At 42.8% G+C, this 19845-nt stretch overlaps 1 protein-coding gene across 4 annotated transcripts in view; it reads right to left on the reverse strand.

Moving 5' to 3' along the window:
• Nucleotides 1-19845, reverse strand: part of TUBGCP2 (tubulin gamma complex component 2) — an 888554-nt gene that overhangs the window by 557501 nt on the left and 311208 nt on the right. For all 4 annotated transcript variants that reach the window (XM_069753054.1, XM_069753055.1, XM_069753056.1 and 1 more), the window contains exon 8: nucleotides 7626-7815. In XM_069753054.1, coding sequence (XP_069609155.1) covers nucleotides 7626-7815 — 190 coding nt within the window. The remainder of the gene's footprint in view (nucleotides 1-7625; nucleotides 7816-19845) is intronic.

The following is a 19845-nucleotide window of genomic DNA, read 5'->3' on the forward strand; positions in this document are numbered from 1 at the left end:
TCCAGTGCCAGAGGCAGCAAAGCAACCCCAAAACATCAGGGAACCTCTGCCATGTTTGACTTTAGGGACCGTGTTCTTTTCTTTTAATGCTTCTTTTTTTTTTCTTTTGTAAACTCTATGTTGATGCCTTTGCCCAAAAAGCTCTACTTTTGTCTCATCTGACCAGAGAACATTCTTCCAAAACATTTTAGGCTTTTTCAGGTAAGTTTTGGCAAACTCCAGCCTGGCTTTTTTAGGTCTCAGGGTAAAAAGTGGGGTTTTCCTGAGTCTCCTACCATACAGTCCCTTTTCAGACGCCGACAGATAGTACGGGTTGACACTGTTGTACCCTCGGACTGCAGGGCAGCTTGAACTTGTTTAGATGTTAGTCGAGGTTCTTTATCCATCATCCGCACAATCTTGCGTTGAAATCTTGTGTCAATTTTTCTTTTCCGTCCACATCTAGGGAGGTTAGCCACAGTGTCATGGGCTTTAAACTTCTTGATGACACTGCGCACAGGAACATTCAGGTCTTTGGAGATGGACTTGTAGCCTTGAGATTGCTCATGCTTCCTCACAATTTGGTTTCTCAAGTCCTCAGACAGTTCTTTGGTCTTTCTTTTCTCCATGCTCAATGTGGTACACACAAGGACACAGGACAGAGGTTTTTTATTCTGTTAAACCAGAGAGTTATGTGACACAAAATCGTTAATAAATAACATTCCCCACATGTATACTTTACATCAGCACAATTTTGGAAACAAATTTTTTTTTCTGCTAGGAAGTTATAAGGGTTAAAATTTGACCAGCGATTTCTCATTTTTACAACGAAATTTACAAAACCATTTTTTTTAGGGACCACCTCACATTTGAGGTCAGTTTGAGGGGTCTATATGGCTGAAAATACCCAAAAGTGACACTATTCTAAAAACTGCACCCCTCAAGGTGCTCAAAACCACATTAAAGAAGTTTATTAACCCTTCAGGTGCTTCACAGCAGCAGAAGCAACATGGAAGGAAAAAATGAACATTTAACTTTTTAGTCACAAAAATGATTTTAGCAACAATTTTTTTATTTTCCCAATGGTAAAAGGAGAAACTGAACCACGAAAGTTGTTGTCCAATTTGTCCTGAGTACGCTGATACCTCATATGTGGGGGTAAACCACTGTTTGGGCGCACGGCAGGGCTTGGAAGGGAAGGAGCGCCATTTGACTTTTTGAATGAAAAATTGGCTCCACTCTTTAGCGGACATCATGTCACGTTTGGAGAGCCCCCGTGTGCCTAAAAATTGGAGATCCCCCACAAGTGACCCCATTTTGGAAACTAGACGCCCCAAGGAATGTATCTAGATGCCTAGTGAGCACTTTAAACCCTCAGGTGCTTCACAAATTGATCCGTAAAAATGAAAAAGTACTTTTTTTTCACAAAAAAATTATTTTCGCCTCAATTTTTTCATTTTCACATGAGCAATAGGATAAAATGGATCCTAAATTTTTTTGGGCAATTTCTCCCGAGTACGCCAATACCTCATATGTGGGGGTAAACCACTGTTTGGGCACACGGCAGGGCTCGGAAAGGAAGACACGCCATTTGACTTTTTGAATGGAAAATTAGCTCCAATTGTTAGCGGACACCATGTTGCGTTTGGAGAGCCCCTGTGTGCCTAAACATTGGAGCTCCCCCACAAGTGACCCCATTTTGGAAACTAGACCTCCCAAGGAACTTATCTAGATGCATATTGAGCACTTTAATCCCCCAGGTGCTTCACAGAAGTTTATAACGCAGAACCATGAAAATAAAAAATAATTTTTCTGTTCTCAAAAATGATTTTTTAGCCTGGAATTTCCTATTTTGCCAAGGGTAATAGTAGAAATTGGACCCCAAATATTGTTGTCCAGTTTGTCCTGAGTACGCTGATACACCACATGTGGGGGTAAACCACTGTTTGGGTGCACGGCAGGGCTCGGAAAGGAAGACACGCCATTTGGCTTTTTAAATGGAAAATTAGCTCCAATCATTAGCGGACACCATGTCACGTTTGGAGAGCCCCTGTGTACCTAAACATTGGAGACCACCCACAAATGACCCCATTTTGGAAACTAGACCCACAAAGGAACTAATCTAGATGTGTGGTGAGCACTTTGAACCCCCAAGTGCTTCACAGAAGTTTATAACGCAGAACCGTGAAAATAATAAATACGTTTTCTTTCCTCAAAAATAATTTTTTAGCCCAGAATTTTTTATTTTCCCAAGGGTTACAGGAGAAATTGGACCCAAAAAGTTGTTGTCCAGTTTCTCATGAGTACGCTGATACCCCATGTGTGGGGGTAAACCACTGTTTGGGCACACGTCGGGGCTCAGAAGGGAAGTAGTGACTTTTGAAATGCAGACTTTGATGGAATGGTCTGCGGGCGTCACTTTGCGTTTGCAGAGCCCCTGTTGTGCCTAAACAGTAGAAACCCCCCACAAGTGACCCCATTTTGGAAACTAGACCTCCCCAAGGAACTTATCTAGATATATGGTGAGCACTTTGAACCTCCAAAGTGCTTCACAGACGTTTACAACGCAGAGCCGTGAAAATAAAAAATCATTTTTCTTTCCTCAAAAATGATGTTTTAGCAAGCAATTTTTTATTTTCCCAAGGGTGACAGGAGAAATTGGACCCCAGTAATTGTTGCACAGTTTTTCCTGAGTACGATAGTACCTCATATGTGGGGGTAAACCACTGTTTGGGCGCACGTCGGGGCTCGGAAGTGAGGGAGCACCATTTGACTTTTTGAATACAAGATTGGCTGGAATCAATGGTGGCGCCATGTTGCGTTTGGAGACCCCTGATGTGCCTAAACATTGCAAACCCCTCAATTCTAACTCCAACACTAACCCCCCCACACCCCTAACCCTAATCCCAACTGTAGCCATAACCCTAATCACAACCCTAATTCCAACCCTAACCCTAAGGCTATGTGCCGACGTTGCGGATTCGTGTGAGATTTTTCCGCACCATTTTTGAAAAATCCGCGGGTAAAAGGCACTGCATTTTACCTGCGGATTTACCGCGGATTTCCAGTGTTTTTTGTGCGGATTTCACCTGTGGATTCCTACTGAGGAACAGGTGTAAAACGCTGCGGAATCTGCACAAAGAATTGACATGCTGCGGAAAATACAACGCAGCGTTTCCATGCGGTATTTTCCGCACCATGGGCACAGCGGATTTCGTTTTCCATAGGTTTACATGGCACTGTAAACCTGATGGAACACTGCTGTGAATCCGCAGCGGCTAATCCGCTGCGGATCCGCAGCCAAATCCGCACCGTGTGCACATAGCCTAATTCTAAAGGTATGTGCACACGCTGCGGAAAACGCTGCGGATCCGCAGCAGTTTCCCATGAGTTTACAGTTCAATATAAACCTATGGGAAACAAAAATCGCTGTACACATGCTGCAAAAAAACTGCACGGAAACGCAGCGGTTTACATTCCGCAGCATGTCACTTCTTTCTGCGGATTCCGCAGCGGTTTTACAACTGCTCCAATAGAAAATCGCAGTTGTAAAACCGCAGTGAAATGCGCAGAAAAACCACGGTAAATCCGCCATAAATCCGCAGCGGTTTAGCACTGCGTATTTATCAAATCCGTTGCGGAAAAATCCGCAGAGGACCAGAATACGTGTGCACATACCGAAACCCTAACCCCAGTTCTAACCCCAACCTTAGTGGGAAAAAAAAAATGTCTTTATTTTATTATTGTCCCTACCTATGGGGGTGACAAATGGGGGAGGGGGAGTCATTTACTATTTTTTTTATTTTGGTCACTGTGATCAATGTGTTTTATCACAGTGATCAAAATGCACATTGGAAGATGGCGGCGCCCATGGAGAAGACGGACGGACCCCGGGAGGATCGGTAAGTATGATGGGGTGGGGGGGAGCACGGGGGGGGTGGATCGGAGCATGGGGGGTGGATCGGAGCACGGGGGGTGGATCAGAGCACGGGGGGTGGATCGGAGCACGGGGGGTGGATTGGAGCACGGGGGGGTGAATCTGAGCACGGGGGGTGGATTGGAGCACGGGGGTGGATGGGAGTGCAGGGGAGTGCAGGGGGTGGGATTGGAGAACGGGGGTGGGATTGGAGCACGGGGGGAGCGGACAGGAGGACGGAGGGGAGCGGAGCAGTGTGCAGGACTGATCGGAGGACTGGGGGAGGGGTGATCGGTGGGGTGGTGGGGGATAGACCAGTGTTTCCAGCCATGGCCGATGATATTGCAGCATCGGCCATGGCTGGATTGTAATATTTCACCAGTTTTAATAGGTGAAATATTACAAATCGCTCTGATTGGCAGTTTAACTTTCAACAGCCAATCAGAGCGATCGTAGCCACGGGGGGGTGAAGCCACCCCCCCTGGGCTGTACTACCACTCCCCCTGTCCCTGCAGATCGGAGCGCCAGAGGAGCATCGGTAAACGCTTCGCCTGGATCCGGGGGCCAACGGAGGGTGAGTATATAACTTTTTTATTTATTTTTTTTTTTTACAGGGATATGATGCCCACATTGCTATATACTACGTGGACTGTGCAATATACTACGTGGGCTGTGCAATGTACTACGTGGGCTGTGCAATGTACTATGTGAGCTGTGCAATATACTACGTGGCTGTGCAGTATACTACGGGGCTGCGCTATATACTATGGGGCTGCGCTATATACTATGGGGCTGCGCAATATACTATGTGGCTGCGCAATATACTATGTGGTTGTGCAATATACTACATGGCTGTGCAATATACTATGTGGCTGTGCTATCTACGTGGGCTTTGCAATATACTACGTGGCTGTGTTATACACTACATGGGCTGTTATATACTATGTGGGCTGTGCTATACAGGTCCTTCTCAAAAAATTAGCATATAGTGTTAAATTTCATTATTTACCATAATGTAATGATTACAATTAAACTTTCATATATTATAGATTCATTATCCACCAACTGAAATTTGTCAGGTCTTTTATTGTTTTAATACTGATGATTTTGGCATACAACTCCTGATAACCCAAAAAACTTGTCTCAATAAATTAGCATATTTCACCCATCTAATCAAATAAAAGTGTTTTTTAATAACAAACAAAAAAACCAACAAATAATAATGTTCAGTTATGCACTCAATACTTGGTCGGGAATCCTTTGGCAGAAATGACTGCTTCAATGCGGCGTGGCATGGAGGCAATCAGCCTGTGACACTGCTGAGATGTTATGGAGGCCCAGGATGCTTCAATAGCGGCCTTAAGCTCATCCAGAGTGTTGGGTCTTGCGTCTCTCAACTTTCTCTTCACAATATCCCACAGATTCTCTATGGGGTTCAGGTCAGGAGAGTTGGCAGGCCAATTGAGCACAGTAATACCATGGTCAGTAAACCATTTACCAGTGGTTTTGGCACTGTGAGCAGGTGCCAGGTCGTGCTGAAAAATGAAATCTTCATCTCCATAAAGCATTTCAGCCGATGGAAGCATGAAGTGCTCCAAAATCTCCTGATAGCTAGCTGCATTGACCCTGCCCTTGATGAAACACAGTGGACCAACACCAGCAGCTGACATGGCACCCCACACCATCACTGACTGTGGGTACTTGACACTGGACTTCAGGCATTTTGGCATTTCCTTCTCCCCAGTCTTCCTCCAGACTCTGGCACCTTGATTTCCAAATGACATGCAAAATTTGCTTTCATCAGAAAAAAGTACTTGGGACCACTTAGCAACAGTCCAGTGCTGCTTCTCTGTAGCTCAAAAGTGGCTTTACATGGGGAATGCGGCACCTGTAGCCCATTTCCTGCACACGCCTGTGCACGGTGGCTCTGGATGTTTCCACACCAGACTCAGTCCACTGCTTCCTCAGGTTCCCCAAGGTCTGGAATCGGTCCTTCTCCACAATCTTCCTCAGGGTCCGGTCTCCTCTTCTCGTTGTACAGCGTTTTCTGCCACATTGTTTCCTTCCAACAGACTTACCATTGAGGTGCCTTGATACAGCACTCTGGGAACAGCCTATTTGTTGAGACATTTCTTTCTGGGTCTTACCCTCTTGCCAATGGGTGTCAATGATGGCCTTCTTGACATCTGTCAGGTCGCTAGTCTTACCCATGATGGGGGTTTTGAGTAATGAACCAGGCAGGGAGTTTATAAAAGCCTCAGGTATCTTTTGCATGTGTTTAGAGTTAATTAGTTGATTCAGAAGATTAGGGTAATAGGTCGTTTAGAGAACCTTTTCTTGATATGCTAATTTATTGAGACAGGTTTTTTGGGTTATCAGGAGTTGTATGCCAAAATCATCAGTATTAAAACAATAAAAGACCTGACAAATTTCAGTTGGTGGATAATGAATCTATAATATATGAAAGTTTAATTGTAATCATTACATTATGGTAAATAATGAAATTTAACACAATATGCTAATTTTTTGAGAAGGACCTGTATACTATGTGGGCTGTGCTATATACGTGGGCTGTGCTATATACTGCGTGGCTGTGCTATGTACTACATGGCTGTGCTATTTACTGCGTGGGCTGTTATATACTACGTGGCTGTGCTATATACTACGTGGCCGCGAACAATCAGCGACAGGGGAAGTCCGGCCGTGAATTGGCGTGGGATTTGAACCATGCTTCGCTAATTAGTTGCGGTTGGCCGAATCCTGTGTATTCAATGTATTATTCTAAAATCTTCATAAATAAACTACATACATATTCTAGAATACCCGATGCGTTAGAATCGGGCTACCATCTAGTTTAAAATAAGCTCTGCAGGAAGACACTTGGTGAGATCTCTGCTAGGCCCATAGAACTTAACAGGTCATCTGCATATAAAAAAGTGAATTTCTCTGGAATAAGACATTAGATCACATATGAATGTATCATTTTATTCAGCTTCCTATTACCTGCATGCCCATATAGACAGCTTGGGAGGGTTTACCCTACTGACAAATTCCCTTTAATTTTTACCATTTATAAATCCTGTACATTACATGTTGTTTGAGGTTTTAGAGAAGGTGTATGCAAATCCATATGATAATTACACTCCAAGAATGTACTTGCATTGGTTGTCACCCAACATTCTTAGGTACCGGAACTGCACTACAAAAATTTTACTACTTAATTTTTCCATTTCATAACATGTTGAGATAAATACAAAAATTTCTTCTTTATTTGTTCATTCTTTACATTTTCTCAGTTTTTTTCATGTGTCCATAGTCTTTCATATGTCACGCTGTCAGTCATAACAATCTCCCAACAACTATTGTAATGAGGTAACTTTACAGCAATTGTAAAAAATGTGGAAAAAAAAAACATCTGTTAGGCTACGTTCACATTAGCGTTACGCTAATGTGCGTCGCTGTTGCGTCGGCGAGGCAGCGGCGACGCGCCCCTATGTTTAACATAGGGGACGCGTGCGTTTTTTTGTTAGCGTTTTTCGACATGTGCGTCGTTTTCGACGCTAGCGTCGGACACACGAAAATGCAACAAGTTGCATTTTTCGTGCGTCCGATTTTCGTCAAAAAACGACGCACGCGTCGCAAAACGCAGCGTTTTTGCGCGCGTTTTTGGTGCGTCGCGCACGCACCGGCGCGCAACGCTAATGTGAACGTAGCCTTACAAAATTCGTACCTGTATGGATCATTGATGATTCCTCTGTAAATCCATTTCTCCAGTATCACAAAATACGGCGCACTGGCTGCCTTTGTCAAATAAAGACATATTTCTTGTGCCTGGATATCTCCTGTGTAACCAAATGCTTTATCATGCAGCAGACTAAGTGTGGCTCCACCTAGACACTCACCGTTATTCAATGAAGTGGCTGGAAAAAAAAAAGAAAAATATGAATTAACCGTTTAGAGTATCTGCCATTCGTAACTGAGATAGGAAGACCTGGATGCCATACCAGTATGGAAAATGCTGTGCGGGTTTGTGTTACAGTTTTCAAAACGACTGTAAATGTTATGGAAAGCAGCACGACACTGAACTTCTAGTTCTATTACAAAGAAGCATAGCCTGTTTTGCTGTGACGTTTACATAACTCCCATTCATTTTATGGCAGTTATGGAAACAGAATAGCAAAGTCTACACACGACCACCTTTGGCAGCCACACGTAGAAAGTTATTTTCAGCTTGAATGGCTGACATAAAAATACCTTTTTAGAGTTATTGTCCAGTTTTTCTTAACCCTTTCCCGACATGTTCTGTACGTATACTGCGCTGAGGGTGCTGTGTTCCCGTAAAGCAAAGTATATATACGGAGTTGCTGCATTGCGTGGTGACCCATGTTAAGATGGTTGCTGTTTCTGATAGCAGGCCATCCCTGCATGTCGCCCCGGGAGGGGGCTTTACCGTCCTGCCTCATGTCACCACTAATCACAACAATCAATGTGTGGGGTGATCACCATGTCACAAAAGTTTATAATAATGAAAAATCGTTTCTCATCAATCAGGGCCAAAAGGCGTTCATCTAAAATAGCAATCACCACTCTGCATGTCATTTTTACCTCAGAGCAGTCGTTGTATACGCTGTGTTTCCCTAAGAGAGAAAAATTCATTGGTGGCCAGAGCGATACTCTTGCAATCTATTTCTTGTGCTGTGTCTCCTGAGATCACATTTGCATTGTGTACTGGCTGCTATAACTGATCTATGATCACAGCAGCAGCCACCCAATCTATCACTCTCAACTTAATTTGTGTGGCATCCTGCACTGAGCATTCATACTCTTCGCGTGCCGATAGTGTTCTAATCAGTATCGCAGAGTTGGTGTGCAGAGTGGTTGTATACGCTTTGTTTCCCTAAGTATCTAGTGTTTGTTTTTTTTTACTTTTAGCATGGTAACCAGGGTAAACATCGGGTTACTAAGCGCGGCCCTGCGCTTAGTTACCCGATGTTTACCCTGGTTACCAGTGAAGACATCGCTGGATCGGTGTCACACACGCCGATCCAGCGATGTCTCCAGGGAGTCCAGCGACGAAATAAAGTTCTGGACTTTGTTCAGCGACCAACGATCTCCCAGCAGGGGCCTGATCGTTGGTCGTTGTCACACAGAACGATTTCATTAACGATATCATTGCTACGTCACAAATAGCAACGATATCGTTAACAATATCGTTATGTGTGAAGGTACCTTAAGAGAGAAAAATTCATTGGTAGCCAGTGTGATACTCTTGCAATTTATCTCCTGTGCTGTGTCTCCAGAGATCCTCCTGTGATCTGTATTGTGTACTGGCTGCTGTGTAACGGATCTATGATCACAGCAGCAGCCACCCAATCTCTGTTCCAGTCCACACTCACTCCCAACTACATTTTTGTGGCATTCTGCACTGAGCATTCATACTCTTTGCATGCCCATAGTGTTCTAATCAGTATTGCTGCTGATCAGAGTCTGCGCCAAGTGACTTGTTCTTTTCTTAGCTAGTTAGAGTCACAGATGTCGCAGTGTAATTGATGTCAGGTTTTTTTTTCCGTTTTAATAATAACAGTACAGAGTAGCTGTATACATAGGGAGGTAGCGTATTACACTAGCAGATGTCACAGTGTTAGCAACGTCAGATTTTCTTTAGAGGAAAAAAAATAATAAACGGTGTAGATAGGGCAATCTGTCACAAAGACAGGGATCGTCGAACGGTGTGCTGCCTACCTGGCGCTCGAGTCCGACACATCGCTGATCGGGTGGACAGATTATTGGGAGGGGCTGGTGAGGACCCAGCGGTCATGGTGCACATTGGCACTAATGACAAAGTTAGAGGTAGGTGGAAGGTCCTTAAAGATGATTTCAGGGAATTAGGCTGCAAGCTGAAAGCAAGGACCTCCAACGTGGTATTTTCCGAAATACTGCCGGTACCACGTGCCACGCCAGAGAGGCAACGGGAGATTAGGGAGGTTAATAAGTGGCTCAAGAATTGGTGTAGGAAAGAGGGGTTTGGGTTCCTGCAGAACTGGGCCAACTTCTCAGTTGGCTACAGGCTCTACGCTAGGGACGGGCTGCACCTCAATGGGGAGGGTGCAGCTGTGCTGGGGGAGAGAATGGCTAGAAGGTTGGAGGAGTGTTTAAACTAGGAATTGGGGGGGAGGGTATTCATTTTATAGGAGGGGAAGATAGTGCAGACAGAGACCTGGGCACAAATAAGGAAGTTGGGGGTGGCGGTGGCATGGGGGTTGGGGTCAGAACAGTTAATAATTTAAGAAACAGAAGTACAGAGAGGAACATAAAGTGCATGTATACTAATGCCAGAAGCCTCGCCAACAAAATGGACGAATTAGAACTAATGTTGTTGGAGCATAATTATGACATGGTGGGGATATCTGAAACGTGGCTGGATGAGAGCCATGACTGGCCTGTTAACTTGCAGGGCTACAGCCTGTTCAGAAATGACCGTACAGATAAGCGAGGGGGAGGGGTGTGTCTATATGTAAAATCATCCTTAAAACCCATCCTGCGCGATAATATAGGTGAATTTAATGAAAATGTAGAATCCCTGTGGGTGGAGATAAGGGGAGGGGGAAAAAATAATAAATTACTGATAGGGGTTTGTTATAAATCTCCAAAAATAATGGAAGCAATGGAGAATATCCTCGTAAAGCAAATAGATGAAGCTGCGACTCAAGGAGAAGTCATTATTATGGGGGACTTCAACTACCCTGAAATAGATTGGGGAATAGAAACCTGCAGTTCCAGCAAAGGTAATCAGTTTTTGACAATTATGAGAGACAATTACCTTTCACAACTGGTTCAGGACCCAACAAGAAGGGGGGCACTGCTAGACCTAATATTAACCAACAGGCCAGACCGCATATCAAATATAAGGGTTGGGGGTCACTTGGGAAATAGCGATCACAAAATAATAAGTTTTCAAGTATCCTTTAAAAAGATGTGTAATAGAGGGGTTACAAGGACACTAAACTTCAGGAGGGCAAATTTCCAACGGATGAGAGAGGATCTTGGTGCAATTAACTGGGACGATATCCTGAGACACAAAAATACACAAAGAAAATGGGAGACGTTTATTAGCATCCTGGATAGGACCTGTGCACAGTATATACCGTATGGGAATAAACATACTAGAAATAGGAGGAAACCAATATGGCTAAATAGAGCTGTAAGGGGCGCAATAAGTGACAAAAAGAAAGCATTTAGAGAATTAAAGGAAGTAGGTAGTGAGGAGGCATTAAATAAATACAGAAAATTAAATAAATTCTGTAAAAAGCAAATCAAGGCAGCAAAGATTGAGACAGAGAGACTCATTGCTAGAGAGAGTAAAAATAATCCTAAAATATTCTTTAACTACATAAATAGTAAGAAACTAAAAAATGATAGTGTTGGCCCCCTTAAAAATAGTCTGGGTGAGATGGTGGATGAGGATGAGGAAAAAGCCAATATGCTAAATGACTTTTTTTCATCAGTATTTACACAGGAAAATCCCATGGCAGACAAAATGTCTAGTGATAAAAATTCCCAATTAAATGTCACCTGCTTAACCCAGCAGGAAGTGCGGCGGCGTCTAAAAATCACTAAAATTGACAAATCTCCGGGCCCGGATGGGATACACCCCCGAGTACTGCAGGAATTAAGTACAGTCATTGATAGACCATTATTTTTAATCTTTAAAGACTCCATAATAACAGGGTCTGTGCCACAGGACTGGCGTATAGCAAATGTGGTGCCAATATTCAAAAAGGGGACAAAAACTGAACTCGGAAATTATAGGCCAGTAAGCTTAACCTCTACTGTGGGTAAAATACTGGAGGGCATTCTAAGGGATGCTATACTGGAGTATCTGAAGAGGAATAACCTCATGACCCAGTATCAGCACGGGTTTACTAGGGACCGTTCATGTCAGACTAATTTGATCAGTTTCTATGAAGAGGTAAGTTCCAGATTGGACCAAGGGAACCCAGTGGATGTAGTGTATATGGACTTTTCAAAAGCTTTTGATACGGTGCCACACAAAAGGTTGATACATAAAATGAGAATAATGGGGATAGGGGAAAATATGTGCAAGTGGGTTGAGAGCTGGCTCAGGGATAGGAAACAAAGGGTGGTTATTAATGGAGCACACTCGGACTGGGTAGCGGTTAGCAGTGGGGTACCACAGGGGTCAGTATTGGGCCCTCTTCTATTTAACATATTTATTAATGACCTTGTAGGGGGCATTCAGAGTAGAATTTCAATATTTGCAGATGACACTAAACTCTGCAGGGTAATCAATACAGAGGAGGACAATTTTATATTACAGGATGATATATGTAAACTAGAAGCTTGGGCTGATAAATGGCAAATGAGCTTTAATGGGGATAAATGTAAGGTCATGCACTTGGGTAGAAGTAATAAGATGTATAATTATGTGCTTAATTCTAAAACTCTGGGCAAAACCGTCAATGAAAAAGACCTGGGTGTATGGGTGGATGACAAACTTAAATTCAGTGGCCAGTGTCAGGCAGCTGCTACAAAGGCAAATAAAATAATGGGATGCATTAAAAGAGGCATAGATGCTCATGAGGAGAACATAATTTTATCTCTATACAAGTCACTAGTTCGACCACACTTAGAATACTGTGCACAGTTCTGGTCTCCGGTGTTTAAGAAAGACATAGCTGAACTGGAGCGGGTGCAGAGAAGAGCGACCAAGGTTATTAGAGGACTGGGGGGTCTGCAATACCAAGATAGGTTATTACACTTGGGGCTATTTAGTTTGGAAAAACGAAGACTAAGGGGTGATCTTATTTTAATGTATAAATATATGAGGGGACAGTACAAAGACCTTTCTGATGATCTTTTTAATCATAGACCTGAAACAGGGACAAGGGGGCATCCTCTGCGGTTGGAGGAAAAAAGGTTTAAGCATAATAACAGACGCGGATTCTTTACTGTAAGAGCAGTGAGACTATGGAACTCTCTGCCGTATGATGTTGTAATGAGTGATTCATTACTTAAATTTAAGAGGGGACTGGATACCTTTCTGGAAAAGTATAATGTTACAGGGTATATACACTAGATTCCTTGATAGGGCGTTGATCCAGGGAACTAGTCTGATTGCCGTATGTGGAGTCGGGAAGGAATTTTTTTCCCCAATGTGGAACTTACTCTTTGCACATGGGGTTTTTTTGCCTTCCTCTGGATCAACATGTTAGGTTAGGCTATGGGTTGAACTAGATGGACATATAGTCTTCCTTCAACCTTAATAACTATGTAACTATGTAACTATGTAGTTTTATAGGTAGGGAGTTAGCATATTAGAGTAGCAACGGTTACAAGGTTATTGACATCTGATTTTCTTTTAGAAAAAAAATAGCTAGTGCAAATTAGCTTTATGGGTATACAAGTAGCGTCTTTCTCATGCAAAAAAAAAAATATATATATCACCTGGTGATTTCTTAGCTAGTGCATTAGGGGAGCTTATGCCACAGTGTTAGGCTGCCGTCACACTAGCAGTATTGGGTCAGTATTTTACATCAGTATTTGTAAGCCAAAACCAGGAGTGGAACAATTAGAGGAAAAGTATAACAGAAACATATGCATCACTTCTGTATTTATCACCCACTCCTGGTTTTGGCTTACAAATACTGATGTAAAATACTGACCAAATACTGCTAGTGTGATGGCGTCCTTAGTGATGTCCGTTTTATTTTTGCAAAAAAAAAAAAAAAGAAAAATTAGAGTCAAATAAATTTATAGGTAGGGTAATACTGTAGTGAACGTCACTAACTTATTTTATACAAACTTTTTAATTTTACATATATTTCTTTTCATTTTTTGTCGTTTAACCCCTTTCTGAACTCGGACGGGATAGTACGTCCGAGGTCAGAACCCCCACTTTGATGTGGGCTTCGGCAGTGAGCCCGCATCAAAGCCGGGACATATCAGCTGTTTTGAACGTGATCGGGGGTCAGTGATCAGTCGGCATGACAATCAGAGATATATTGAAGACCTCTATCGTTGTTGATGCCAGATTGCTATGAGCGCCACCCTGTGGTCGGCGCACATAGCAATGCAGCAATTCTACTACATAGGAGCGATCTGAGTTCCGCTCCTATGTAGTAGAGATGATCACGCTATGCCAGCTTCCAGCTTCCCATTGAGGATATTGAAGCATGGCAAAAATAAAAAAATAAATGTTTTTAAAAAAATATGAAAAAGATAAAAAATATATAAAAGTTTAAATCACTCCCCTTTCGCCCCATTCAAAATAAAACAATAAAAAAACAAAATGCAATATCTACTATATAGTTGTCTAAGTGTCACTTCCGTCTTTCCGTCTGTCACAGATATTCATTGGTCGCGGCCTCTGTCTGTCCTGGAAATCCAAGTCGCTGATTGTTCGTGACAAAACGCCCACGACCATTGCCACGACCAATCAGCGACGGTCATAGTCTGGCAGCAAAATGGGCGCTGCTTTACTGCCCTGCAGTCAGCGCTGAGCGCTCATACAGGGTTAATGCCAGTGTTTAAAGGACGGACCGTGGTGCAATGCACTCCGTTAACAGCTATTAACCCTGTGTGACCAACTTTTTACTATTTTTTTAAAAAGGTTATTCTCACCCTCCGACGTTGCGCTGTCCTCGGCAGTGCAAGCGGCAGGTGCCGGTGCCAAGAATGCTATGCGAGAAGGACCTGCCATGACGTCACGGTCATGGGACCTCGACGTCATCACAGGTCCTGCGCTCATACTAACCCTGGGACCAGAAGCTGCCGCGTGCACCGCACACAGGCACCAGAACTTCAAGGGGCCTTCGGAGGGTGAGTATATGTTTATTTATTTTTTTATTTTAAGTCTTTTTTAACCCTGAATATAGTGCCCACATTGCTATGTATTACGTGGGCTGTGTTACATACTGTGTGGGCTCTGTTATATACTACATCTCTGCTATATACTATGTAGCTGGGAAATATACAACATGACTGTGCAATATACAACGTAGCTGTGCAATATACTATGTGCTCTGTGTTATATACTACGTAGCTGTGCAATATGCCATGCTTGGTTCTGTTATATACTGCGTGGCTGTGCAATATACTACGTGCCTCTAAAATATACTACGTGGCTATGTTATATACTACGTGGCTCTGCTATATACTATGTCGCTGACCAGTATACTACATAGCTGTGCAATACACTACTTAGCTGTGCAATACACTACATCACTGTGTTATATACTACGTGGCTGTGCAATATACTACGTGCCTGTGCAATATACTATGTGGCTCTACAATATACTACGTGGCTATGATATATACTACATGGCTCTGCAATATACTACATAGCTGTGCAATACACTACATGACTGTTATATACTACGTGGCTCTGCTAAATACTACGTGGCTGACCAATATACTACATACCTGTGCAATACACTACGTGGCTATGTTATATACTATGTGGCTGTGTTATATACTGCGTAGCTCTACTATATACTATGTATGCTGTGTTACATACTACGCAGCGCTGTTATATACTACGTAGCTATGTTAGATACTATGTCACTGTGCAATATAGTATGTAGCCTGTGCTGTATACTACCTAGAATACCCGATACGATAGAATCGGGCCACCATCTAGTACTATATAATCGTCTAATTCTGTCTGTTTGTAACAGAAATCCTGAGTCACTGATTGGTCGCGCCAGCCGCGGGAATTGAACCTTGCTTCGCTGATTGGTTGTGCCCTGCCGGCCAAGATCAATCAGCGATATTGGCGCGAGATTTATCCCCCACTCACAGAGCAACGTAGTTCACTCACGTTTACTGAACAAGTCACAGTCACAGTAACATAGTAACATAGTTATTAAGATTGAAGGAAGACTTTAAGTCCATCTAGTTCAACCCATAGCCTAACCTAATATGCCCTAACATGTTGATCCGGAGGAAGGCAAAAGAAAAACCCATGTGGCAAAGAGTAAGCTCCACATTGGAGAATTATAAATATATATATATATATATATATATATATATATATATATATATATATATATATATATATATATATCATGTAACATTATACTTTCAAGAAAGGCATCCAGTCCCCTCTTAAATTTAAGTAATTAATCACTCATTACAACATCATACGGAAGAGAGTTCCATAGTCTCACTGCTCTTACAGTAAAGAATCCGCGTCTGTTATTATGCTTAAACCTTTTTTCCTCCAGACGTAGAGGATGCCCCCTTGTCCCTGTCTCAGGTCAGAAAGGTTTTTGTACTGTACCCTCAAATACTTATACATTAAAATAAGATCACCCCTTAGCCTTTCTATTTCCAAACTAAATTGTCCCAAGTGTAATAACCTATCTTGGTATTGCAGACTCCCCAGTCCTCTAATAAACTTGGTCGCTCTTCTCTGCACCCGCTCTAGTTCAGCTATGTCTTTCTTATACACCGGAGACTAGAACTGTACACAGTATTCTAAGTGTGGTCGAACTAGTGACTTGTAGAGAGGTAAAATTATGTTCTCCTCATGAGCATCTATGCATTTTAATGCATCCCATTATTTTATTTGCCTTTGTAGCAGCTGCCAGACACTGGCCACTAAATGTGAGTTTGTCATCCACCCATACACACAGGTTTTTTCATTGACGGTTTTGCCCAGAGTTTTAGAATTAAGCACATAGTTATACATCTTATTACTTCTACCCAAGTGCATACCCTTACATTTATCCCCATTAAAGCTCATTTGCCAGCCCAAGCTTCTAGTTTACATAAATCATCATGTTATATAAAATTGTCCTCCTCTGCATTAATTACCCTGCAGAGTTTAGTGTCATCTGCATATATTCAAGCTTGAGGAGGATAATTTACATATTCCAGGTGCCTTCTGGGAAAAGCAAAGAGTCTCCCTCAGCAAGAAGATCATTGGGTACAGCCGGGACCAGCTGCTTGGAAAACATCACCAAACCAGGGATTGAAGCTTGAGGAGGATAATGTGCATATTCCAGGTGCCTTCTGGGAAAAGCGAAGAGTCTCCCTCAGCAAGAAGATCGTTGGGTACAGCCGGGACCAGCTGCTTGGAAAGCATCACCAAACCAGGGATTCAAGCTTGAGGAGGATAATTTGCATATTCCAGGTGCCTTCGGGGAAAAGCGAAGAGTCTCCCTCAGCAAGAAAATCGTTGGGCACAGCCGGGACCAGCTGCTTGGAAAGCATCACCAAACCGCGCACCAATTTTTGCCTGTAGGACATTATTGCAAGAAAGCTTGGCTGAGTAGATTACACAAGAAGGAAAACACACAGCAAGTCAGCAGGATCTAGGAGCAACATGGCAGATTTGACAACCTACATGGTGAGCTGCAGCATGTGCTACATGTTCACAGGTCGACCAGAACAAGAATCCAATTTCACCTGTCAGAAGTGTAGACTAGTGGCCCTTTTAGAAGAAAAGGTGCGGGGTCTGGAAGAAAGAATAGCAACTTTGAAACTCATGAAAGAGAATGAAGACTTCCTAGACAGAACAGAAGCATCTCTACTGGTCACAGAAGGTGAAAAAAGTGTCAGAGAACCTCCAAAAGCAGATGAGTGGAAGCATGGGACCAAAAGAAGCAAGAAGACCATGGAGAAATCACCAACCACACAACTGAAGAACCGATATCAAATCTTTGTAGAGGATGAAGATGGCACACCTAAGGATGAAGCAATACCAGCAAGCAAAAGGGCACACAGCAACAAGTGACAGCAAAAAGTACAGCCAAGAAGCAACGAAGAGTGGTGGTGGTGGGAGACTCACTACTGAGAGGCACAGAAGCAGCCATTTGCAGACCGGACATAACCGCAAGAGAAGTATGCTGCCTTCCAGGTGCGATGATCAAGGATGTGACCGATAGGATACCAAAGCTCTTCAGCTCCAAGGACGTCCACCCATTTCTTCTGATACATGTTGGCACCAATGACACGGCAAGGAAGGACCTACCGACAATCTGCAAGGACTTTGAAGAGTTGGGGAAGAAAGTAAAGGAACTGGATGCACAGGTAGTTTTTTCTTCTATCCTTCCAGTAGACGGGCATGACACCAGGAGATGGAACAGGATCCTTGATGCGAAATACTGGCTAAGACGATGGTGCAGACAACAAGGATTCGGATTCCTGGACCATGGTGTGAATTACTTGTACGATGGACTCCTCGCCAGAGACGGACTACACCTCAACAAACCTGGGAAACACACATTCACCAGAAGATTTGCTACACTCATCAGGAGGGTGTTAAACTAGAAGAAGAGGGGACGGGAAGAAAAACATTAGACTCGAACAAAGAAGACCCAGGAAAACATACTCAGAAGGGAGGTAAGAACATTTCTAAAACAATCCACAGCGAGGAGATTGGAACAAAACAAAATCCTCTAAACTGCATGCTCGCAAACGCCAGAAGCCTGACAAACAAGATGGAAGAACTAGAAGCAGAAATATCTACAGGTAACTTTGACATAGTGGGAATAACCGAGACATGGTTAGATGAAAGCTATGACTGGGCAGTTAACTTACAGGGTTACAGTCTGTTTAGAAAGGATCGTAAAAATCGGAGAGGAGGAGGGGTTTGTCTCTATGTAAAGTCTTGTCTAAACTCCACTTTAAGGGAGGATATTAGCGAAGGAAATGAGGATGTCGAGTCCATATGGGTCGAAATTCATGGAGGGAAAAATGGTAACAAAATTCTCATTGGGGTCTGTTACAAACCCCCAAATATAACAGAAACCATGGAAAGTCTACTTCTAAAGCAGATAGATGAAGCTGCAACCCATAATGAGGTCCTGGTTATGGGGGACTTTAACTACCCGGATATTAACTGGGAAACAGGAACCTGTGAAACCCATAAAGGCAACAGGTTTCTGCTAATAGCCAAGAAAAATTATCTTTCACAATTGGTGCAGAATCCAACCAGAGGAGCAGCACTTTTAGACCTAATACTATCTAATAGACCTGACAGAATAACAAATCTGCAGATGGTCGGGCATCTAGGAAATAGCGACCACAATATTGTGCAGTTTCACCTGTCTTTCACTAGGGGGACTTGTCAGGGAGTCACAAAAACACAACTTTAGGAAGGCAAAGTTTGACCAGCTTAGAGATGCCCTTAATCTGGTAGACTGGGACAATATCCTCAGAAATAAGAATACAGGTAATAAATGGAAAATGTTTAAGAACATCCTAAATAGGCACTGTAAGCGGTTTATACCTTGTGGGAATAAAAGGACTAGAAATAGGAAAAACCCAATGTGGCTAAACAAAGAAGTAAGACAGGCCATTAACAGTAAAAAGAAAGCATTTGCACTACTAAAGCAGGATGGCACCATTGAAGCTCTAAAAAACTATAGGGAGAAAAATACTTTATCTAAAAAACTAATTAAAGCTGCCAAAAAGGAAACAGAGAAGCACATTGCTAAGGAGAGTAAAACTAATCCCAAACTGTTCTTCAACTATATCAATAGTAAAAGAATAAAAACTGAAAATGTAGGCCCCTTAAAAAATAGTGAGGAAAGAATGGTTGTAGATGACGAGGAAAAAGCTGACATATTAAACACCTTCTGAAATGCTAGGTGAAATCCCAAGAAACAATGAAAACCCTATATTAAGGGTCACCAATAGTGTTGAGCGATACCATCCGATACTTGAAAGTATCGGTATCGGATAGTATCGGCCGATACCCGAAAAGTATCGGATATCGCCGATATCCGATGCCAATACAAGTCAATGGGACACCAAGTATCGGAAGGTATCCTGATGGTTCCCAGGGTCTGAAGGAGAGGAAACTCTCCTTCAGGCCCTGGGATCCATATTAATGTGTAAAATAAAGAATTAAAATAAAAAATATTGATATATTCACCTCTCCGGCGGCCCCTGGACATCACCGCGGGTAACCGGCAGGCTTC

The sequence above is a fragment of the Ranitomeya imitator genome, chromosome 2, assembly GCF_032444005.1.
Source record: "Ranitomeya imitator isolate aRanImi1 chromosome 2, aRanImi1.pri, whole genome shotgun sequence".
Lineage (NCBI taxonomy): Eukaryota > Metazoa > Chordata > Amphibia > Anura > Dendrobatidae > Ranitomeya > Ranitomeya imitator.